General features: G+C 50.5%; 1 protein-coding gene and 1 non-coding gene across 2 annotated transcripts in view; both read right to left on the bottom strand.

Moving 5' to 3' along the window:
* Nucleotides 1-4,915: 4,915 nt before the first annotated feature.
* Nucleotides 4,916-5,103, bottom strand: LOC111828291. The gene has a single exon (XR_002832110.1). It is a non-coding gene; the product is annotated as a U2 spliceosomal RNA (small nuclear RNA).
* Nucleotides 5,104-10,962: 5,859 nt separating this feature from the next.
* XYLT1 (xylosyltransferase 1) overlaps nt 10,963-24,012 on the bottom strand; it is a 127,113-nt gene continuing 114,063 nt past the window's right edge. Inside the window, exons 9-11 of the mRNA XM_023764237.1 lie at nt 21,729-21,924; nt 15,762-16,095; nt 10,963-12,100 (exon numbers count right to left, since the gene is read on the bottom strand). Coding sequence (XP_023620005.1) covers nt 11,778-12,100; nt 15,762-16,095; nt 21,729-21,924 — 853 coding nt within the window. The 3' untranslated portion in view covers nt 10,963-11,777. The remainder of the gene's footprint in view (nt 12,101-15,761; nt 16,096-21,728; nt 21,925-24,012) is intronic.

The raw sequence follows: 24,012 nt of genomic DNA, 5'->3' as shown, positions 1-24,012 counted from the left end.
AGCCTTGCTGGATACAGTAGTCTTGGATTTAGGTCCTTGCTTTTCATTACTTTGGTTTTTTAAAAATTTTTTTATTGTTTAAAGTATTACAAATAGTAGTACATATGTCTCCTTTATTTCCCCATTGACCTCCCCCCAGCCTCCCCTACCCCCCCGCACATGCCCTCACTGCCCCTCCCCCCTCCAGTGTCTTGCGTCCGTTGGTTATGCTCATATGCATGCATACAAGTCCTTCAGTTGGTCTCTTAACTCCCCTCCCCCAACCTTCCCCTGCCTTCCCGCTGTACATTGACAGTCTGTTCGATGCTTCTTTGCCTCTGTACCTATTTTTGTTCATCCGTTTATTATGTTCTTTATATTCCACAAATGAGTGAGATCATGTGATAGTTATCTTTCACTGACTGGCTTATTTCACTTAGCATAATGCTCTCCAGTTCCATCCATGCTGCTGCAAATGGTAAGAATTCCTTCTTTTTTACAGCAGCATAGTATTCCACTGTGTAGATGTACCACAGTTTTCTAATCCACTCATCTGCTGATGGGCACTTAGACTGTTTCCAAATCTTGGCTATGGTAAATTGTGCTGCTATGAAGATAGATGTGCATATATCCTTTCTGATTGGTGTTTCTAGTTTCTTGGGATATATTCCTAGAAGTGGGATCACGGGGTCAAATGGGAGTTCCATTTTTAATTTTTTGAGGAAACACCATACTGTTTTCCACAGTGGCTGCACCAGTCTGCATTCCCACCAGCAGTGAAGGAGGGTTCCTTTTTCTCTGCATCCTCGCCAGTACTTGTCACTTGTTGATTTGTTGATGATAGGCTTTTCATTACTTTGATTACTTCATGTCATTTGCTTCTGGCCTGAAGTTTTTCAATTGAGAAGTCAGTTGACATTCTAATGGGAATTCCTTTGTAGGTAATGTTCTGTCTCTCTTTTGCTGCCTTTAAGATTCTTTTTTGTCTTTGACATTTGCCATTTTGATTATGATGTGTCTAGGTGTGGGTCTCTGAGTTTATCTTGATTGGGCTCTCTGTGCCTCCTGAACTTGATTGACATTTTCCTTCACCAGGTTGGGGTAGTTTTCTGTCATTATTTCTTTAAACAGGTTCTCTGTTCCTTACTCATCCTCTTCCCCTTTTGTTATTCCTATAATGCAGATGTTGTTATATTTCATATTGTCCCAGAGCTCCCTTAAACTGTCTTCCTGCTTTTTAATTCTTTTTTCTATTAGCTGCTCTAATTGGATATTTATTTCTACCTTTTCTTCCAAATCACTGATTTGATCCTCTGCTTTATCCAATCTACTTTTAATTCCTTCCAGTGTATTCTTGATGTCAGATATATCATTCTTCATTTCTGTTTGGTTCTTGCTCATGGCCTCTATTTTCTTTTTTCATGCTTTTATAATTTGCACTAATTTACTTAAACATCTTTATAACCATTACTTTGAACTCTCTATGTCTGATAGATTGCTTGCTTCCATTTCATTTAGAAATTCCTTTTCTTCATTTGGGGTTTGTGCCTTTGTCTCCCCATTTTAGCTGTCACTCTGTATTTGCTTCTGTGTATTAGAACTGTTATGCCTCCCAGTTTTTGTGGAATGGCTTTATGTAGAAAGTTTCTTGAGGGGTCCAGTGATGCAGTCTTTGCTCATCTGAGCCGAATACTCTAGGAATGCCCCTTGTGTGTGTTACTTGGGCTCTCCTGTTGTAATTGGGACTTGGTTGTTGATGTCCGATTCATGAGAGGGATCTCCCCTCTGACTTACTGCCAGTGAGGTTCAACCCTAATGTCGTGCCAGCTGTTATACAGGTGCTGACAGAACAGAACAAGACATAACTATAGGAACAAACCAAAAATACCACGAAAATCAAGCTACTTAATGCACTAACAACAGGAAACACTAAGAATGAAAAAGAAGAGAATGCAAAGCAAAGGAAAAATAAAGAGAATACTAAAAGACACATGGCCAAAGACTTAGAGGGGATGTTGAGAAAAAGGGAGAAAGAAGACAAAAAAAATGGCTATATGGGAGCAATGAGGAAGCTAAGAAAACTAGTATAGGAGGAAAAAAGAGAAGGAAACAGAAAATAAATGAAATAATAATAATAAATTTAAAATGTAGTGATAATGGATATAACATATAGATAGAAAAACTAAAATGAGAAAAACACAATAAAATAAGGAAAATTAATGATAACAATAAGAATAGACAAAAGTAGAATAGAACCAAAGGGAAGAGAGAAATTGGAGACATGCAAGAAAAAAGAGAAGAAAGAAAAAAGGGAAAAACAAATACACATAAAAAATTACACACACACACACACACACACACACACACACACACACACTGACCAAAACAGAACTGCACACATGCACACAGTGAAAAACCGTTGGGTCTGCTATTTGTGGAGCTCTTTAGATTTTGCTCTGATGTTGTTGAATCTGGTCCGTTGACGTGTCTATCCTGGGCCCCCAGAAGCTTCTCTGGTGCAAGTCAATGTGAATTGCTGTCCCTTTCTGGCCCTGGGCAACCTGGTTGAGGTCCATAGGTTGAAGCCCTTACTAGTCCAGCAGGTGGCAACTCCTTAGCCCAGAGGCTGGTTCTGCCTGGAGTCTCACACCTTGATTGTCCCTGTTCTAAGCTCTACTCCCTTCCCCCATGGAGCTGGGGTCTGCAGGGATATCCTGGTCTTGCCAGGATGGTTTGATCAGACTCGTGTTGGGGGTGGTGCCAGTAGCTTGTAGGGGTGTGGGTGGGGGGCGGCGGGCCAGTTCTCTCCTTCTGATGCCTCAGCTCTGTCTGGTTTGCTGGTACCCCCCCTTTGTCACCTGCAGGCACAGAGATTTCCTGCCCCAGGGTGTTCCCCCCTGCCTAAGTTTGCTGTAGGTCTGGTAAAGAAGCAGCTGTTTTGCTGTGGTGAGGGGGCAGGGCGGGGGGGCGGGGCGGAGAGGATGAGGGGAGGACAGAGGGGACCTCCCCTGCATTCCAGGTGGGCAGGGCTGATCTCCTTCCTGGACCTACTGTCCAGCCCCCTTGCTATGAGTTCCTCCAAGAAATAAAAGCCCCGCCTTCAATGTTAAGTGTATTCAATGTGAAGTGAGCTCCATTGTGTGGCCCTTCCCACTGGTGAGGAGGAACTCCCCAGGCTTCATGATGGAGGGGTGCTAGGGCTGCTCTATCCAGGGACTTCAGCCCCAGGCTTCCACAGCTGCACCCACTCCGCAGTCTCCACAGCCAGTGCCCTCAGGCCTCCTCTCTCAGTCCCAGGCCCTCCCGTCTCACCTACAGATCTGCAGCCTCTTCGGTCTCCTCAGGTCCTCAGTTCAGTAGGTCCAGGTCAGGGGAGGCTGCACCCCCATCCTGGCCTTCAGCGCAGTTCCTGGCCCCGAGCCCTGGCGGTGGAGCTGAGCCGCTGGGCTCTGAGGCGGAGGTGGCAGCCCCGTAGTGGTGGCGGTGGTTGAGTACACGGCAGGGGCAAGAGCCCTGCTGGGTCAGTGGTGGTCACAGGGCGGTGGCACAGTGTCCAGGCTGGGTCCTGTCGGGAGCATGGGTCCTGGCTGGGTGCGTGCCAGGTGCACAGAGGTCCCACAGGTGTCTGTTGCAGGTGTGTGGGTCTGGGTGTCACCTCTGTGGGCACACAGGGACCGGGGCGGGGTGCACATGGGTTTGGGCCTAAGCCATGGTGAGTCTGGATGGTGGCGAAGCTGGGTGCCTAGCCGCTGCCACTCCCTGCAGCCTCCTCCCGAGGAGGACCTTGTAAACCTTTCAAGGTGGCACGCTCTCCACGCTAGAGCTGTGCCCAGGGAGTGGCTGTGGAGGTAGCAGAGGCTCCTTGTGCCCATAGCACAGGGTCCCCCAGCTGTTTCCTTAGGTGTACAGCTGGGCGTTGTCTGTGGTAGGCGCACTTGGGCTATCTCTGCTGCTGCTGCTGTTTAATAGGTGTGCGGACCGGGGGTTGTGTCCTTGGGGCACATATGTGTGGGATACGGGATGGGGTGCCCTATGGGTTCAGGCCCCAACCCTGGCTAGTCTGGGTGGTGGCAAGCCTGGGCGCCTAGCCGCTGCTGCTCCGTGCAGCCTCCTCCCAAGGAGGACCTGGTAACCCCTTCCCAAAGCCTTTTTTTGGGGACTCATCTTTGAGCAGAGGAGCGACTGGCTCTAAGATCAGACTAGAAAAAAGGTTTGGGCAAATGAACCTGGGATTCACCCATCTTTCCTAATATAGTCACTTAGCTCCTCTACCCTATTCAGTGCCAGCTGTAAACTCCCATCTGGGTCTCAGTGCAACTCTTTGCCTTTAAGGATTTGAAGGTTAGTTAAAGCACCACTGCAACCCAGCCACCTGGGTACTCTCTATCCTTGGTCACAGCCTTCAGGAGCCACATATAAACATTGCTCTGAGGGCAACCTAAGGACACGGAACCAGGCCTCCTAATGGAGGTCTCTTTGGGGGATAGGAAACCTTGGCTCTATTTCTGACTGTGATGCTAACAGTTCCGTAGCTTTAGGCAAATCACCTTACCCACCTGAGTTTCTCAATTTTTACCTATCGAATTAAGGGGCTGACATTTGGACTTTCCCACAGGAACATCCGAGTTTCCCTTTCTGGGTGAATTATTAAATATAAGGTTTGCTGCTGTAAGAGATAAATTTTCAGTTGCATACGCAGTACATGCTTATTTCTTTTCATGTCATAGTCAAGAGGGGTGGCAGGCCAGATGGCCTTCCATGGTGCTCCCCAGGGGCCTGCTCCTCTCTCATTGTGGCTCTCCCTCTTTTAAGTTGGGGTTGCAAGAAGAGCAGATCAACTAATCAATGTCTCAAATCAAGATGAATCAAAACATTTGCGCTGGTGCATAGGGAAAGAGAGGGCTCTCCTGGGAAGCTTTTTGGTTTGGTTTTGTTGTTTTAGTGCACTGTTCCTGCAGGTACTGCTACACCGGGTCCATGCGCAGAGTGGACAGAGCAAGCTCCTATTCCTTCTCCCTGCTTTGAAAATCCATTTACTACACTGTCCTCAGATAGAGGATGTATCAGATATTAAACTGATAAGAACAGACACTTCACTTGATCTTAGCCAAAAGGCTGAGAATTTCCCAGGAAATTTTATGGGCCAGGTCTAAAAGTGCATTCATCTATTCCACCTGCATTCTATTGGCCAAAGTTGGTCATATAGCTACATCTAAGCACAAGGAAGTCTGGGAAATGTAGTCCAGCTGTGTGGTAAAGAGGAAAGGAAAACAGATTTGCTACATAACCAGCCAGTTGGGTACAAAAAACTGTTTGCCACTTTAGATGGCAGTCCCTCTTCGCTAACGTCTACTTAACCAACGGTGTAAAACCATATACTTCTGCCTCAACTGGGGAGTCATTTCCAGGAGTTGAGAGAGGACAGCAGGCTTGATTAGGGAGTGTGTCCACACATCCAGCTTTCCCCAAGAGAGGCCCAGTTTATGCCTGTGGTTTCATCACTCCTTTTAGTCAGTGTTCCCTTGAGGCTCAAAAGTACCCCAGTGTGGATGACAAATTATATGGTCACCCTAGTGCTAGGGGTAGATAGCGTAGAGGACGAGAATACCAGGGTGTGCAAAGGTTCACGAAATTGTTAAAAAGAAGCCACACAGCCACTGTTCCATAAAGACAGTATTTTTTTTTTAATTTTAAAATTCTGCATCTGAAAACACGGTATGACAGAAAGCATCTATGTACACCTGCAGCGTTTTTGGTATGGTACAGTATTTATTACATCCACTGTTTTCTGCAAAAAAATTTGCTTTGTCAGACAGAAACAAACTCCCCTAGACAAAAAAATACAGCTAAGGCACAATTTCGTTGTTGTTTTTCTGCTAAATGAAGAGACAGAAAAGGTGCAAAAATGGGCGGGTAGTGCAATCGCTTCCGAGAATCACATTCTACCGCGAGGAACAAGCATTCGGGTGATTGGAACTTTGATTTCTGGTCAATTTCAGATAGTTCAGTATCTCTTAAAATACTCCTTTAAATAAATAGCAAAATATCTACATCTTTCAGTGTGTGCCGTTTGAATTCTCTCTTTTTTTAAAACTCTATTTACAGATTCTCTCTTTTTAAAAAAATCAATACATTACAAAATATTTCTGTACAGTTTTATGCATATTATGATCTATAACAAAATAGTTATTTTTAAAAACTATATCACCACATGTCTTCGGGGGAAAAAAATGAAGGGGGAACGGTAATAACTTATTGTGAGGCCTCTAAAAAAATACCCAACGCTACTGACAACATAATACTATTAAGAGTAAAAAAAAAAAAAAAAGGAAGGACTACAAAGACGATTGCGCGCAATTCCAGTGAATTTCCTATGAAAACCCTGGGTTGTCTTTGGCCTCCATCAGCCCTGGAGCGATGGAAGGGAAGAGGAGGGGCTCTGGATGTAGGGAGAGTGTTGCCCCTTGGAGAACACGGCCCAGCAGCTGGGAATATTAATGCTATCTCTTTCCAGGCAGGAAGGACGAAGAGATAAATTGGGAAACTCTCCTGATTCACCCTTGACTGAAGTAGGTAAGTCATGGCGTCTTTGGGAAGGGGAGGGTTGGAAAGCTGGATTTAGCACTTGGCGGGTAATGGAGCCAGCCCGCTCATCACAGGGCGCTGGGCGGGAGAGAGAGCTGCAGGAGCTGGCTGAGGTGGAGGTGAGCACCCAAGCCTTCATTTCACCCATGGGAAACGCTTACGAATAGTTTTCCTAAAGACGACAGTTATTAGCAACTTCTAAGCATCTGCAAACTACAGATTGGCCGCCCCTTGCTTAGGAAGTTTCCAAGAAAGAAAGCTTCAAGAGGCTCTTTCTTCTGGGATGAGGGTGGCAATGGGAGGGAGAGGGCGGTCAGCTTTCCAAAAATAATTTTAAGGCCACATTTCAAAAAAGGAGAACCTAAGGCTTTTTGGGGGTGGGGATGGGGAGAAGATACACAAGTCAGAAGAAAGCGTGGAGTGGAGAAGATGAATTAGGAATGGAGGTGGTGGTGGGCAGAGGCAGCTGGAGAACTCCAGCTGAGAGGAGGGGGAGGGGGGGAGGGAGGGCCACGTGCTCCCTGCATGGGGCGGGGCAAAGACAGAACCAAAGACAACATGAGGGGCGGACACAGGTGGCGCAAGAAAGCCCTCCTCAGTCTTAAGAGGGGTCTATACAGTATTTTGTTTGCAGGGTAAAGAATAATAAAACTTCAGAGAGAAAGAGAGAGAAACAGAGAATTTGCATAGATTGTACATTCAGCCCAAGCAGATCTGGCCACCTTCATTCCCCCCAGGTAAACTTCTCAGCAGACACAGTGAGGTAGCGCCTGTGGTAGACCCATGGGCAAAGTAAGGTAACTGAGGCAGAGGCTGGGAGGACTTCCTGGGAGTGAGCTCAGCTCCAGCAGGGCTTCCTGGGAAGCTTCCAGATGTGCAGCAAGCTGGCTGCTAAAACCTGGGATTTGGAGCGAGCCGGGCTGTTTCCCACGCCACCCCCTCTTCCTGGCCCCCGTCCCTGACCCCTCCGCCTGGGCCTGGTGGCATTCCGGAAGGTGTGGACCTCCTCGGGTCTAGGGGCAACCGTTGGGGTCTCCAGATGGTGTCCCTCCTTCCCTTCAGCACAAACTGTGGGGATCAGGAGAGCAGGACCAGCCAGTTCTCCCAGACACCTCCTTGGTGGGACCGTCTTTGGGACGGGAATGATTAGGGAGAGATTCCTGTTCCCTTCAGCTTTCAACAGGAGCCACTACGCTTGCCCTTTTCTTAATGCTGGCTTCCCCCACCTCCCTGGGGTGACCTCCTTTTCACCCACTTCTGCAGAGCCAGGTGCACAGGCCGAGCTGTGGAATTTCTCTGTGCCCATCCTATGTTAAAAAAAAATGGCCAACATTTAAAAATCAGATTTCCTATTGAAGTCTGGGTTTCTGGCTTCCTTTTCCAAAGTGGAAGGTTCTGCTGAGCGGCCCCTGCATTCTCACAGGCGCCGACAGGCTGGGGCTGGGGAGCTGCTGCTCTTTTTGGAGGGGCCATGTGCCGCCAGCAGACCCCGCCACTCCCTACACTGTCACACCAACTGCTAGGGTCCCGGACCCCCCGGATAGCTGTGGCCGCGGCCATAGGGTGCCCGGCAGGCCTTCGCCAACAGCTTTTCCAGTGTCTCCGCCTTGGATGCTGCTGGGGAGCTTGTGTCCTGAGTTCCCAGGGAACGTGGCTTGGGAAAGGGGTCTTTGTCCCACCCAATACCCAGCAGCCACTGCTCTCCTCTATTCTGCACCTTCTCGGCAAAGAGACCCAGGTTCTAGCCTGTGACCTTCTTGAACCTGGAAACTAGAGAACCAGGGGAAGCACAGACCACACGACACGGGCCAGGGCCCAGAGTAGCTGCGATCTGCACCTTTCATGGGCTTGTGTGGCCTTCCGTGCTCAGCCTCTCTCAAGGCCACTTGCATTTTCAGAAGTTCAGCCAACAACGGGAAATGAAGTCAGAATGACCCCGGATCTGAGCAGAAAGGCCTTGCTCCAGAGGAAGGAATGGGTGCATTTGTTAAACATGGGGGGCCCTGGGAATTGCTCGCCGCTCTCCTAGCCCTGGCCCAGCCCTGAGACAGTGCTTCGTGCAAGGCCTGGGCGGTGGGACTTGGGAGGGCTTTCTGTCTCCTATACTCTAGCTCCCTCCTCACCAGGCCACTAGGAGGGAGAGTGGTTCTAGGGACCTCAGCGGTTCAAATGACACGGTGGGGAACACCGAGTCCTCGCGGCCTGGTGAGGAGGGAGAGAGGAGGCCTGCACGCCACGGGACTGGCTGGGAAACCGTGCCGAGGGCCACAGCCTACCGACTGCTTCCCTCTGCCCCAAGCGGACCCTGTCCCCCCTTCCAGCTTTCCTGCAGTCCCGGGACCCAGCGGTGGCGACCCCCAGCCACTGTGCCGCAGCCTGAAGAGGGCTTCCGGAGACCTCGGCCTCATGCTTTTAACAAACGCCTTCGGGCACCATGGCTGAAGGCTGCCTGGCCAATAAACCATGCTCAGGCAGATTAAAGAATGAGTTAAACCATTTTCCCTGGAAAAGACCACTTTTTCTCAAATCATCCTGGGCTTTGTTTGGAATTCTCTCTCTCTCTCTCTCTCTCTCTCTCTCTCTCTCTCTCTCTCTCTCTCTCTTTTTCTCTCTCCCTTTTTCCCCCAAATGTAACATCTGCAAAGTTATTCTCTGTCCAGAAACAAAAGACATTAAGAAACAGCCAGATGATTTCTGTGTCCCAGAATTCACTGCAGGGAGAGGTGACTGAAGCCGAGGACAAGGATGGGGTGTGGGTGTCCCCAGAATAAGCCAGCTCTGGCCCACCTGTTTCAGGGCGGGAACAAGAGGCAGCCACGTCAGCAGGTGCAGGAGCCTGCGGGCACACTCCATACAGGGACCTGCCGGGGCTGCACCGTCGCAGCCACTGACACTGTGGGAAACACCCACGTCCTCGTGGCCTGGTGAGGAGGGAGGAGGGAGGCTCCCTGGGCAGCTCGGACAGGTGTAGGGACACTGGCCAGAGGCAGAAGCTGGGGGCAGAGAGAGGATGTGGCACAGGCCTCCCACAGCTTGTAAGAGCATTTAGAGATTACAGGGGCTTTCTGAGAAAGCCACTCTGAGGTCCCGAGGACCACTGTTGACAGTGGCCACTCCTGGCGCCATCCAACCACCTACCCTCTTCCTGACATGGATGTCTTTTCCTCCCAGGCTCGGAGCAGCCGTTTCCCTGTGCATCTGTCATGTTACATGGAAGCGCGTGGTCAGACTGGCCGAGGGAGGTGAGTCAGGAGGAAGCAGGACGGTCGAGCTCTGTGGTCGGCACACTCTCCCGCCACAGGTGCTCGGCCTGTCCTGTGCCTGGGGCGGGAGTGGGGATGGCTCAGGAATTCCAACTCCCCCAGAAACGGGAGGGGCTACATGAAGCTAACACCCTGCATAAGGAAAAGTGAGGCTCCAACGTTCCCAAGGTCACCCCTTTCAGCCAGTGCATGATGCTGAATGAAGCGCTCACCTCATGCTGTCCGACACCCCTGCTGAGGACACGGAGAATGGAGGGCAGACGCACACGCACACTCACACACGCATAGAAACAGAGAGAGACACTAGGAGATGCAGAGGGAAGTACAGGGAAGGGGAGGGCTGGGGCGCCTTTTGTGAATAAAGGCAGCTTCAGTTAGTAAGATAACATAATTGACAAGCTGCAAAAACAGCACCTACTCATTAGTCATTGACTAAAACATATAAATAATAAATATCTAAAGTGTCCTTTCTCTATACCCTCCATTGCCCATAGGACATCCTGCCTTGCTGGGTGGGGGATGGGTGGTTACGGGGCAACAGCTGAAAGGTCATCGGAGTGAACTGCAGTACCTTCATAGTCACACTGGGGGTCACACCAGGAACTGGCTCCCCAGGAAGGGCGGTTTGCAACCAGGGGTGGGACTTGTCCAAGGGAACCCTGTCCTCTGGGGGAGGTGGGGTAAGAGGAGGAAGCGAGCCTCCTGCGAGGGGCTCTCAGAGGAGCAGGGGACCCTCCACGGGGCACATGGCAAGGAAACCCTCCAGGCGTCTGGGAGCTCAGGCCGTTGGAATAATATTATTGTTTAGGTTTTAAACAAGCAGACACTCAAGCGTCCCATGTTTACACGGCATGTCGCCTGGGATAAAGAAGGGCATGGATTTAAAAACCGAATCGGAAATGCTTTTTCCTGGACGTGAAAAGTCTGGTTTGGTCACTCCCAACAGCACCGACTGTGCGATTCCCAAATGTTTGGGGGGCGGGGGGGTGGGGGGGGGGCACTGACCTCAGAATGGAAAGGCTCAGGCCGGGGACGGATATTGCTGTGCTGTCTAGCTCAGGAGTTTTGCTCCAAACCATCTGTAGGAGTTTCATGGCCATGGGTGGGCCCTAGTGTTCCCACTGTCAAGGATCAACAAGGTCATGGTCTCCTGGCCCATGAATGGCTGGAGACGTGATGTTCATCAGCCCATTTTCCCTCGAGGGAGGGGGCATGGAACCCAGGACAGTTGGCAGTCACACCTTGCTGGACCGTGGCCATGTCACACACAGGCTTCCCTGCTTGTGTAGTGACTAAGAAGGGCTGGTGGGAGGCCTGGAGCCGTCCTGGGCCTGCTGCCTCCCTGGGGAGGGCCCGTGAGCATGGTTTCAGTGACTTGTCATTTCAGCGCTAGCACAGGGTTTCCTGGGCCAGAGGAGCGGGAAGAGGAGCCGAAGGGTGGGACTGGCGATCAAACCCACCGTCTGGGCAGTGCTTTTCAAACTGGGTTTTGCAGAGCCCTTGGGTTCTGAAGAGGTACCTTAGGAGATGCCCTTGGCGAAGGGACCGCCCTGTGGGCCGAGCGTTGAGGAAGAACCCCCCTCGCCCTAGCTTCGCCCAGAGCAGCCTGGATTTCACCTGCACCTGGAACTCCACCCACCACTGCGCTTCGTAAACAAAGTTCTGCTGCTCAAAGGAAAAGTCTGAGAATCACTCGTCTGGGGGCTTGGTCACTGGAGGGGAAGACAAGGACCCTGTAGGACTCGAGGACCAGCCGGAAGAGGTAAGACCACACCCCCAGGAGCCAGCTTGCCAAATGCAGGTCATCGGCAGACCCTGCTTTGGCCTCAGAACCTCCTTCTCCATCATTCTATGGCCAGGAGAGCCCCTCCCACAAAAGGCACCCCCAGGGTGGGAGGCCCTCTGGCTGTGTTCCCTTTGACATCCGCTGCGGCCCACCCACGCCCAGTGCTACCTGAGCCGGCCGTCGGGTTTGACTGCCCCCAGCTCCGACTTGGGGTCCGGGCTGAAGGAACTCCAGGCCGTCTGGCTGCAGGTCTGCATGACTGGGCAGGCGGTGGGGCCGGTGGCGCAGATGTCCATGGCGGTCCACATGCTGCCCACCAGCGAGTCCAGCCAGCGCTCCAGCGCAGCGCCGGTGGAGGCCGCGTTCCTCCGAGCCTGCTCCACCTGGGCCGGGCTGACGGGCAGGCTGAGGACGGGGTTCAGGCTCTGGAAGCTCTGCTCCATGTAGGTGCCACGGGGGGGTCCGTTGTGCAGCTTTAGCGCCTCCTCTGAAAGCCAAGGGAACCATCACATCATTAGAAGAGCCATGAACCTGGCACCTGCTGTGTGCCTGGCACCACGCTGGGCACCGGGGTGGCACCACTTAATTCACAGGACAGCCTCATGAGGAGGCTGTCTCCTTATGGCCCCCCACCCGTTGTTCTAAATAACATTTTATTGGAACATGGCTATGCCCATTTGGGTAGATATTGTCTGTGGTTGCTTCTGTGCTACCACAGCAGAACTGAGTGGTTGAGACAGAGATTGTAAGTGGCCCCCAAACCTGCATATATTTACTATCCAGCCCTTGACAGCAAAAGCCTTCTGATCCCTGGGTTAGAGTTACCAGGGTATTTATTTTAGATGAGGTGAGCAAGGGAGGCCTTGTTGAAGAGGTGACATCTGAGCTGAGAGGTGATTAATGTGAAGGAACAAAAAAGCCACATACAGATCCTGGAAAAGAGAATTCTGGGCAGAGGGAACAGTGAGCACAAAGCCTTATTAAGCATCTTTTCCCAAATCACATAGGTAATGGGAGTTGGAGCCGGGGTTTGAACGGGGTCTAATGATCTGAGAGCCTGGTGAGGAGCCCTGCTCTTGGCTGCCGAGTGCCCGCCGTGAACTCTCTATAAGCCACGGGCTTCTGCTTTGTCCCGGACGGGGTTGGAGCATGAACAGACCACTGGGAAGTATCCTGGAGAGCAGACGCTTGGACCAGAGTGGGATGGGAGGTCCCACTGACTCTCCCAGCAGCTCCGCCTTGCTGAGCAACCACGCCTTGGGCAGAGCACAGGGACTGCAGGCAGACCATCTGGGTCTGAATCCCCACGTCCCACATACCAGGGGTGTGACTTCTGACTTCAAAGCCCAGTGCCTCAGTTTGCCCATCAGTAAAATGGGTGGAGTACTAATACCTTCCTCACAGCTTCATGATGACGAAATGTACTGACTCACCCAAAGTGCGTACAATGGCAATCAGAATATACCAAGTGCTTGGAAAGGTTGAGCTTGAATGACTATTCAACTAATATATGTTGGTATTATTAGTACACAATACACACATGCACAACTATTGGGCTGGTGTTATTCTACCCATTTTATAGATGGGGAAACAGAGGCAACTGTGCTAGAGACAGATCTGGGGTTAAGTCTAAGACTGGCTGACTCCAAAGCCGGTGTTTGTCCTGATAATCTACTGAAGGCTGGAAGCTAAAGCAGTTTTGTTTTTGATTTTTGTTTGTTTGTTTTTCCATCTCGGAGTCAGTCTTTCAAAGACTTGGTTTCCCCACCTGTAAAATGGGGACACTCGTCCTTGCACCAACTGGACCCGCTGGGCTGGCAAGAGGCTCTGATGGAAGTGCATGCGCTTTGTCAACAGTCACGTGACGTATAAACCAGAGGCACTTAGCGACGGGGAAGCAGAAAGGGCAGCCATCTGGGCTGAAGGAAAGAAGTGAGTTGTTCCTATTTTGAAGGAGCTCCCACTCGTTGCTTATTGTCAAACACAAGAATATATATATTTAAAAATACCGACTAATGATTCTGATGAGAATTAGAAGAAAGGATTAGAAGAAACCTCCTTGTAAGACTAAGTGGCGTTCAGAACATAACCCTTCCTGCTTGCTGGACAGTGCCCATCACCCTCGGCGGCAACCAGGACACCCTAATAGTTGGCAGGTTATTTTCTAACAAGCGTGGTCTTGAGTGGGGAAGGAGGAGGAAGAAAGACCATATACAGGGCGTCCCGCAAAATGTATACACACTTTCACAGCTGACAGCTCAATTTTTAAAATGAATGCATTTTAATAAACACTGCCTTTATGATTATTCCGAGTGTGTGTATACAGTTTGGGGGCACACCCTATAAACGCAATGGAAAACCCAGTTGAATTAAAAATATGCCTTGACTAACACAGAGAAGAAAGTCATTCCTTCCATTCCTAATGCTTCAGGAAGCTGACGGGCCAGGCTCTATAGTTCGGAGGAGCAAGTGGGAGAGAAGAGACCAGCGGGCGTGAGCACATATCCCGTCCTGCTGTGAGTTAGCGGCGCTTCTCCCTTTCACGTTAGGTAAGCCCGGGGTGTGTCAGTCACCCTAGCCCACCGCTCCTGGATGCTGGCAGAGGGCAGGCAGCTCCTGTGTCATTCGCCAGGAGAACAGAGGCTGTTCTCTCTGATGCGGATCTGATTTCTCTACTCGAGCCTCTCCAGGCCTCCATCCTGCAGATGGGGAGACGGGGCACACCAAACCCACAACACGCCAGCCTGCAGAGCGAAGAGAGCCGCTCACACATCTAACACCAAACATTGCGGTTGATGCAGAAAACCCTATGAACAGTGAGGCTGACGTGGGATGTGCTCTTATAGCATCAGCCTCCAGTGCTCACCTCTATAATTAAATTTTCCTCAATTCCACCTCATCAGATTTCTTGAGATTACTAGGGACGCATCAATAGCAAATTACTCTTGATGAATCATTTTACAAATTGCACGGCTCCCTCCTTCGTGTTCCCTGTCGTTGGAACATCGTTAACAGATACAATTACCAACGATGACGATGGGGCATTGCTCCCAGTGGGGTACAGTGACCCCCGGCTCATGCTGGGCACGGGTGGGAAGAGCCTCCAGGAGAAAAACATTGGGAAACTCAGGCCCCAGTGAAGGGCCCGGGCTGTTTGCTGAGGTGGATGGAGTCAGGACTACCCCCTTGTTCTGTCCAGCAGGCGCATCTGCCACAGAGGTCTGGACTGCCCTTTCCAGTGTTCCCCTCCACACCTGGCTGTGAAGATCCCGAGGGATGCCAAGGACGTGAACCTGATCCGGGACCCTGGGGGCCCTCAGGACTGTGCGCTGGCCCAGACAGTTCTGGGAGCTTTTGTCTCTTTCCAAGGGGAGTGGAGAAGCAGAATTCCATCTTGAGAAAACCTGAGGGCTCTACCTGTCTGCTTGCTCAGCACAGAAACTTAGCAAAGTCGATAGAATCCCTTCAACACTCCCTTTTTATAGGACTCCGCCCCTCCCCTCCCCGTATCTATGTCCCCTCTCCTGTGTCACTGGCTAAATGGCACCCAGCTCAGAACGCTTAGCTACCAGAGGCTGCAATTGTTTCTGGCTTCTGGGTCTGCGACCTGTTAGATGGAGACAATACCAGGCGGCTACTGTTGTGTTGGCTGTTGTCATTGTTTTACTTGACAATCTAAGGGGAAAGAGGTCAGTGCCCCTGAGTAAATAGTCAGGTATTGCATTGCTTTAAAAATTCTTGTGGCACGCCGGTTGAAAAAGCGCTGACCTAGTGTATCATATTTTTGATGAACAGGATTTCCTGTTTTAATTAATATTTTTTTACACAATGAACAAGATTTGCTAAAACTCAATATCTGCCTGGGCTTATTTTCCATCCTGTCTTAAATATGATCAGAGCCTCTGGGAGCCCAGTGGGAGAGCATCTAATAAAAAGTTATCTAAGTCATAGACTGAGGACGTCACCTCCATGTGCAGGCAGAAAAGCAACTACTGAGAGCAGAGAGCATGGTTCTCGAAAGTGGCCCCCTCTCCCCACATCTGGGCAGCACCACTGCCCAGGCGATGGACCCATGAGATCCCTGGGGATGGCATATCCCCCCCACCCCCCGACCCTGGACTCCCAGCAGAGACACGGGGACTACTCACCCGGTTTGATGGGCTGCCTGTTGGAGAAGGTCAGAGGTGCGACGAGGAATTTGGTCTCTGCGACTGGCACCCAGTGGTGGAGAATTTTCACTGTCCAGACCCCAGGCCGCAGGGGCAAGTTCAAAGGGGGCTTGTAGTGGGTAAATTCGGCCGTGGACTCAATCAGGATGTCGTAGGTGGCTGCGATGACGTTGACGGGATCCACCCAGATGACGGTCACGGTCACGTTGGGGCCCTTCCCCCACTTCTGCATGCCTACCGGCTCGTCCATGGGCCCCAGGAGACCCCCAAAGTTGCGGAAGAGCCGCTCCTTGGCATCCCAGTCAGTGCCGACCTGAAACAGGAGAGCGAGTCCTGAAATCACTGACACTGAGCTATGGTGCTGGGTCCCAGAAGGGCCTGGGATCCTGCTTGCTGGGCAGGATATACCCATTTTACAGATGAGGAAATGGGGAAACTCAGGCTCCAATTAAGTTACTTGCTCAAGGTCAGACAGGAAGTAAGCAGAAGATTTGGTATTTGGATCCAGGTTGGAGGATTACAAGGCCTGTGGTCCGTTCACTAAACCTTAGGGCCTCCAGTGCCTGGCACCTGGTGGGTGTTTTGGGAAAAAATGCACTGAATGAATGAATCCCTGCTTGAGGCCATTCCAAGAAAACATACACCCTGCCTTTCAACAGGTCCAGCTGGATCCCGCTTTGCTCCTTGGTTTTCCAGATCATGTGCCTCTGTTGAGTGTGACTATTCTGAATGAGACTAGAGCTCAGGTTTTGGAGCTGCCCTGTCATAAGCTAGAAAAGAAGCTTATGACATCGCCTGTCACCTGCACGAGTTCACACGGCTTTCCCAGAAGATAGAGCTCTGGCCTCCCTAACACATGCTGAGCTGGAGCCCAGGGATGGGAGATGGTTGTACAATCCATCCTTCCTGCCAGCCAGTGGCTTTCGTCCTCCACGAATCCACGCTTGCCTTCCCTCCTTCCACTCTGTCACCTGCAATCTCTTCTCCACCCAGCAGCCAGAAAGATCCCGTGAATTGTCCTCAAACTGCTCAGATCCCTGTACCTGGGTCCGCTGCTCTCTCGTGGTGCCTAGCACTGTGCTTGGTGCTCCGTCAGTATTTGTCAAGTGAACGACTTGACAAACAAATGAATGAACTGCAGAGATCCCTGATGTGCTCTGTTGCTGTTTCAAATCAAATTAAATGAGGGTCTTCTGCTCCCCAGGAGCTTTCATTTATGCTCTGAGGACAGCGTGGGACACGCTGGCAGCCGATAATGAGCACACTGCCAGGCTTGCGCTGCTTCTGTGGCCTCTGCATGACCAGCATCTCCAATGTGTCTGCAGGTCAGGGCAGGGGAAGGTATAGACATCTACACCCTGAGAAGATTCCACATTAAGGTGCAGACAGGAGCTGGTTTATTTTCTCCTTGTTCTCACCTCGAGTCACTGTGTCCATTCCTTACACAGAACACGGAGCTGCATGGCCAATAGGTACCAGGAGCTTATGCCAGGCATAATGCTAAATGCTTGGATGCATCACTCATTTCATACTCACTTCCAACTCCACATTATTCCCATTTTACAGATGAGGAAACTGAGGCTCAGAGCAGCTTAATAATTTGCTATGGTCAGTGAGGGGCAAAGCCAGCAGGGGGACCCAGGAAGTCTGACTTCAAAGGCTGTGCTCTTATCTACTCTTCAATATATTGCCTCCCATTCATTCACTCACTCACTCATCAATACATATGTGCCAAATGCCTACCACCAACCAGATGGGACTATTTATACCTGTCCTTCATAGGCCCACAGCTTGCTTCAGGTTTCCGTCTTTAGACTGCAGCCTAAAGAGTGGTCTTAAGGGCAGCAGAGGTAGCGATTGCTGTGACATTTCTGCTGGGCACTGTCCCTCCCAGGGTTGTGAAATCCTGGCCACCCTATGGATCAGCAGGAGCTGGCTGGTCCCGAGGACCCCTGCTACTTAGCCCATGGTCTGGGACACAATAGGAATTAAAACGATGTTGTTGGTTGAAGAAATAAATGAGTGAGCAGGATTCAAGCTACACCTCAAAGTCTTAGAGATTTTTCTGAAGAAACCTGATTCTAAGCCCAATCCTTTTCAGTATCTCATTGTTCCTAAGTCTGGTCTCTCACTCTTTCATACAAGGTCTGGTCCTTTGGGTCTCTTCCTTTCTGTCCCTCTCCCCATCCTCCACTCACCCCTGCTCTAGGCTCTCCCCTCCCCTCCCCTCCCTCCCCCCATGCTGGAGTACTCTCAGCGCCTCCTTGAGAAGGGCTCACTCTTGCCTCTCATCTTGTGTCCACACCCACCTCTCTCTGGTACAGTCTGCTTACTTTCCCCACCAGCTCTTCTTTATCATCTAGGCCTCAGCCAGGGTGTCACCACTACTTGGAAGCCTTGCCTGCTTAGAGGCACCACTAAGGTGCGTCTCTCAGCGTTTGCCCATTGTAGTTTTTTTGTACAGTATTGCAATCTTTAATTTAATCTCTCTCCCTGGCTCAACACTATCAACTCCATGAGAGTAGGGACAAAATTCGGCTTGTTCATCAATGTATCTCTAGTGCCCAAAACAGTGCTGAGCACATAGCAGGTGCTCAATATATCTCTATCTCTATATTTATCTACCCAGCATATATCGATCCACCCATCCATCATCTATCTATGTCATGAATGATTAGGGGCTGAGCACATGGACATCCCTATGCACCCAGGCCCTGCACACACTGACTCCAATAGACACTGACAAATGGATCAATGGTCACAAAACCATGTCAGCGTTCTACTTCAGGAAGGAATTACCCACCAGTTAGGGGAGTGTGGGGACACTCCAGAAACCATCCTTTGATCCCCCCATAGAGCTGGGGGTGAACAAATACCTGAAGTCAGTTCTGAAACCAAAATAACACAGCAGAAGAGTTGCAAAGCGGCTGACAGTGGAAAAACCTAGATCTTGTTTCTAAACTTTGAGAGGAGGAGAAAGTCAGCCGCCACCCCCACGCGCAAGGGAGGAGGGTCTGCCTGAGATGGAGCCCTGTTGCTGTCACATCCTCTGTGGCCTTCAAGGTCTTCTCCCCCTTGCTCTGGAAGTCCACACCATACTCTGGCACAGTCTGCTTACCATTTGTACTATAAAATGATCAACTGCTCATATATGAGTGCATGTTCAAGTTCAAGCTTAACAATGCTTCCCGGCTTCAAGCCCACCAAAGGTTTCCCACAGCCCTTAAAATACAATCCAAACTTCTCTCCAGGGCCTGCGAGACCCCTTATGATCTGTCCCCTGTCCCCTCAGAGTCCTCCCTCCTATCACTCTCCCTCTCGCTCACTGTGCACTGGCCTTGCTGCTCCTGGAGTCCGCCCAGCTCCTGCCTGGAGCCTCAGGGATTTTGCCTTGCACATGCGCTTCTCCTAGAAGGTCCCAGGGTACAGTTTTCAGCTCCCAAATTATTCTTAGAAAAGCCTTTCTCAACGAATCATCCCATTGAAAGTAGTCCTCATCGGCCTCTCAAGGCCTCAGCAATCACAGGGAGGGCATTTTTCTTTCTTTGTGTAATACTTGTTATTAGTTGAAACGTTTTTGTTCATTTGTTTGCTCACTCATTGGCTGCCCCACAAGAGAGCACTTCCATGACTACAAGGGTCTGGTCTATCTGGTTGACCGCTGTTCCTCTGCACCTCGCATATCTCGGGCACTCGGTGACTTTCTAAGCCACTGGCACGGGACATCCACGGGATGGAGAACTCTATCCGAGCTCCCCACCTGCCCTGGGCCAGGCCCTACGCATAGCCCTGGGGCTGTGCCAATTAGAGAGAACTTCTCAACATGCAGTTCTATTCCTCCTCCTTGTCCAACTTCACGTTTGCCTTAAAATTAAGGCTTTAGAAAAAAAAATCGAAATACAAGATCCGGGGCTCCCTGCTCACACGTTGGTACTCTGCCAGAGGTCTCGGTGGCTCTCACACCAAGGGTACCAGAGCTATCGCAGGAACCCTCACAAATCACCAGCCACGAGTGGCCAGCGTCATTTGTCACTGCCAGAAGGGCCCGGTCCCCCAACGGCAGGCTGATAAACAGGGAGAGCCCAGCCACCAGGCATCCATCTCCTTAATGGGACGTTAATGTCTTCAATCGGCCGCCTGGGCCCCCAGCACAGATTCCAACTGGGGCAGCATCTAACGGCCCCCTGGCGCCAGTAATTTATGGAGTGGGTTCCCATGGCAGCTCAAATCCAGCCAATCTGTTTGGAACCTTAATTGAAAACCATGGCTTCACAAGAAACTCCCACCAGTGCCTGTTCAGTGCCCATTCAGTAGGGCACAGGTCGGCCAGGTGGGCCACTGGGGACTGGAAAAAGACTAGCAAGAGAATATAAGTGAGTGCGATACTGACTCCCATCCCTTAAGATTCTCCACATTCCAAAATCGGCTCCCAAGCCAGCAGCCAAACTCATTGGGAGTGCTTAACTCCAGGAATGAATCACTGCTTTAGGAATCCCATGAGGAGTCTTGTGTGGGCAACCCTCACCAAGCTTGATCAGGCTTCCTCTTCCTTCCAGGTCACCAGCCAAGTGCAGGCACTCATTCATTCAGAAATCATTGTTGCTGACACTAGTACGGATGTCTCCCATCTTCCCCCATTTGCCCACCTCCACCCGCCTCCCCTGGCCTTCACCACACTGTTGTCTGTGTCCACGGACTATGCATATATCTTGTTTGGCTAATCCCTTCACCTTATTCCGCATCTGCAAATGATGCATACTCTTCTATGTGCTGGTTTACAGCAGTGAGCGAGAGGGATATTGTCTTCGCTCTCTTGCGGACAATCACCAAGTGATTAGCGAAACCAACAAGATGATGTTAGATGGTAAATGCTAAGAAAAAACTAAAACAAGGATGTGTCGGACGAGGAGTGTAGCTATCATGGCCTACGTGAGTGGGCAGAGAAGGCTTCTCGGAAGGTGCGTTGTTTGGATTTAGATCAGAATGACCCCAAAATAGGTGAAAACCTGTGAGAAAGCGTTCCAGGCAGGAGGATCAACATGCCCCGCCTGAGGTGGGAACAAACTGGGCTTGCTTGACAAAGACACAGGTGTGAGTGGGGAGGAGAGTGGTACTGGATGAGGCTGGAGAAGTAGAAAGAGGGTAGATCAGGTCTGGAGGTGGGGTTGATGTCAGAAGGGTGGTGCTGGATAAATCCATCTCCCCAGGCAGGAAAACAACTGAAAGCTGGTGCTGTACTGGAGAGGTGGAAACTGCATTACATAGGTCATGCATCAGTCCATCTGTCCAAACACTAACACATCTGTCCATCTGTCCATCCATCCATCCTTCTATCCATCCATCCACCCGTCCATCCATCCACTCATTCACCCATCCATCATCCATCCATCTACTCATCCATTCAATGACTGATCTGGTACTTATTTTAAGCTAAATCCTGTGCTAAGAACCGGGAGACAAAAGCACAATTAAACATGGGACTTGCAGCCTAAGAGACCTGGGTTCAAGTGTGAGCTCTCCCACTTCCTAGTTCTGATGTAGAAAATCATTGAATCTCCACAGGCTTCAATTTTCCAGTATGTAAAATGGGACTGATGCCCATACTTCATCAGGAAACTGGTTTGATATTGGTCCACTACTAATACAAGGTTAGGAGGAATCACTAGCAAGAATAAAAAAAAAATTAAAAGAAATAAAAGTTCTACTATGAAAAATAGACCAAGGGCCCAGGTTGGTTTGGCCCACTGTCCTTCTCCCGATCTGTTGAAGATGCCATTTCCAGTGTTTAGGACTGGAGGACCTTCTGCAGGCACAGGGTGAGCCTATCTTTGGGGCTCTCTAAGTCCCCTTGTCCTCCATCTCCAACTATAGGCGTCAGATCATGGAACAGGACCCAGCAAGGGGGATGCAAAAGGCAGTGAAGTATGGCAATGCCCGGTCTCTTACCTCGGAAAATTGGAGCCTCCCAAAGTCGCTGGGTGGGCTTGCGATCTTGAAGACTTTCTTCGGCATCACCCACGTCTCCAGCGTCTCGAGTTTGCTCACGGCCAGATTGGTAGCGTGATGCTTGATCACAAAGCCCTGGAAGCGGTCAGCAAGGAAGTAGAGGTGGACAGACGCTGGGTGGCCCATGGGATAGTACCTGAAACACACACACAGTCTCATATGAGCTCATGGGTCAGGGCTGGAGATGTGCAGGCTCATAATGGGATGCCCCCCATCATGCTGGTCTTGTTCCTAAAATAACCCCCATTTTATACAATGCTGACCATATTCCTGAAACTTCTCCCTGTGTGTCTATGATCTCAACAACTATTAACTATAGCTTTTTAGATGATTACAAATGTAAAGCATGTTGACTGTATGAAAGCACAAGAAAGAAAATAAAAATTGCTACACTTTTGAGGCTTCTTTACATAGATGATGTCAATTCACAGATATTTATTGACTCTCTGGTGCTCGGTATTGGGAAGCAACAACAGTGTGCAAACAATGTCATATTGACTCATTTCCCTTCGGCCTTATTTCCTATGCATATATTTGCATAAACCTCATACTAGATCATACTATACATACTGGTTATATCCTGCTTTCGCTTCATAGTATTTCGCAGGCATTATCACGTTTCTGGAAAGTCTCTGAAAACGTGACACACACATGTTCCACTGTATGTAATACTGTATTTTACAGAGCAAGTTCCTCATCATTGGCTGTTTAACTGGTTTTTAATTTTTTGGCCATTGTAGACAATACTGCATTAAACATCCTTGAGCAAAAATGGAACCTCTCTCACTCATTTCCAAAGGGCCCTGCTGTCCAACTTTATCAAAAAGTACTGATTTACGCTCTCACTGTCCTTCTCAGTCAAGGCACTGGGCATTATCCTTAAAAATGAATCCAAGGTCCATATATTCAGACACGAAGAGGTAACTGTTGTTTTCAGATGCTTGACTTGGAGCCACAAACAATCACTGGGAGGAAGGGGCCGGGGAACTAAGCAGAGATGCCCAGGAGGGAGCTCAGGTGGGAGGGACTTGGGATGAGCCCAGCTTTCTTTCCTACTCGAGGAATTGAAGGCTGCTGGCCTCTGCAATGTGTGAATGGCACAGCACTCAGAGGGTACTAGTGGCCCCTGAACAACAGTGTTCTCCAAATCACCATTTCTGCTTAGCCGCCTTCCCTCCGGTCCTGATCTGGAGCTTCAGTCTTTATGTCCAATTACAACCGTCAGGGAAGCCGCCTTCCTGTGCTTCCCCATCTCCGGAAACCACTGCCTGGTCACTGGGATGCCTCGGGGGCTCTGAGAGAAAAGCTGGCACCCTCTTCAGGCTGCTCACTGGGCATTGGCTCACACATGTCTGCGCTGGGCCTGGGCCTTGGGGAGCAGAAAAGCCTCGCCCCGGATGGTGCTGAGAGCTCTGCGCCGGGATGGAGGCGGGCTGCAGTGGTGCTCTCTCCACCACAGCAGCCACTAGCCACTGCGACTACCGAGCACGTGAATGTGGCTGCTGCGGCGGAGGAACTGAATTTTTTATTTCATTCACTTTCATTGATTTAATCTCAGATACCCACTGGTGGCCAGTGGTGACTGTACTGGAGGCATAGTCATGACAGAGTCGTGGCTGCTGGCATCAGTGCCTCCAATCCTTCACCTCCCTGTCTCCTTGCTCTCTCCCATGTGGCGTCGCAGGGTTCCTTGCCCTGAAGAGGCAGAGTCTATTTCCCCACTCCCGACCTGCCTGGACCTGAGGTGTCATGCCAGCTCCCAGCCAGGGCCCCAAGAAGCCTTGCACATTTCCTCTCTTGCTCTTCTGTGATGAGAGCATGCCTTTGTGGAGCAGAGAGGATCCCAATCACAAGCATTAAGCAGAGCCACTTGTGGTACTCAAGCAGGGGCGCTGGATGTGGCTGTTATAAGGTCATGGACAAAAGCAGGAGGGAGACAGGTAAGGAAGCTCCTGCAGAGGCCCAGGGAAGGCACGATGGTGGCCTGGACCGGAAGCTGGCAGTGCAGAGGTGGACTGAGGTGGAGGATGGATTCAGGTGGAGACAGCAGGATTTCTTGAAAGCAAGCAAGCAAAGATTGACCCCTAGGGCAACTGGGAGCATGCCTGGGCTACCTGCTGGAGGTCGAGACATTTGGGGCACACAGAGCCACCCCAGCCAAGAACAACAGAGCCCTACTCCCGACCTGCAGCAGCTGCAGATTCAGGAGAGATGCCAGCTGAGA

Source organism: Myotis lucifugus, unplaced genomic scaffold (genome assembly GCF_000147115.1).
Source record: "Myotis lucifugus unplaced genomic scaffold, Myoluc2.0 scaffold_324, whole genome shotgun sequence".
Classification (NCBI taxonomy): domain Eukaryota; kingdom Metazoa; phylum Chordata; class Mammalia; order Chiroptera; family Vespertilionidae; genus Myotis; species Myotis lucifugus.
Note: the sequence above shows the minus strand (reverse complement) of the source record. Positions and strands in the feature narration are given on the sequence as shown.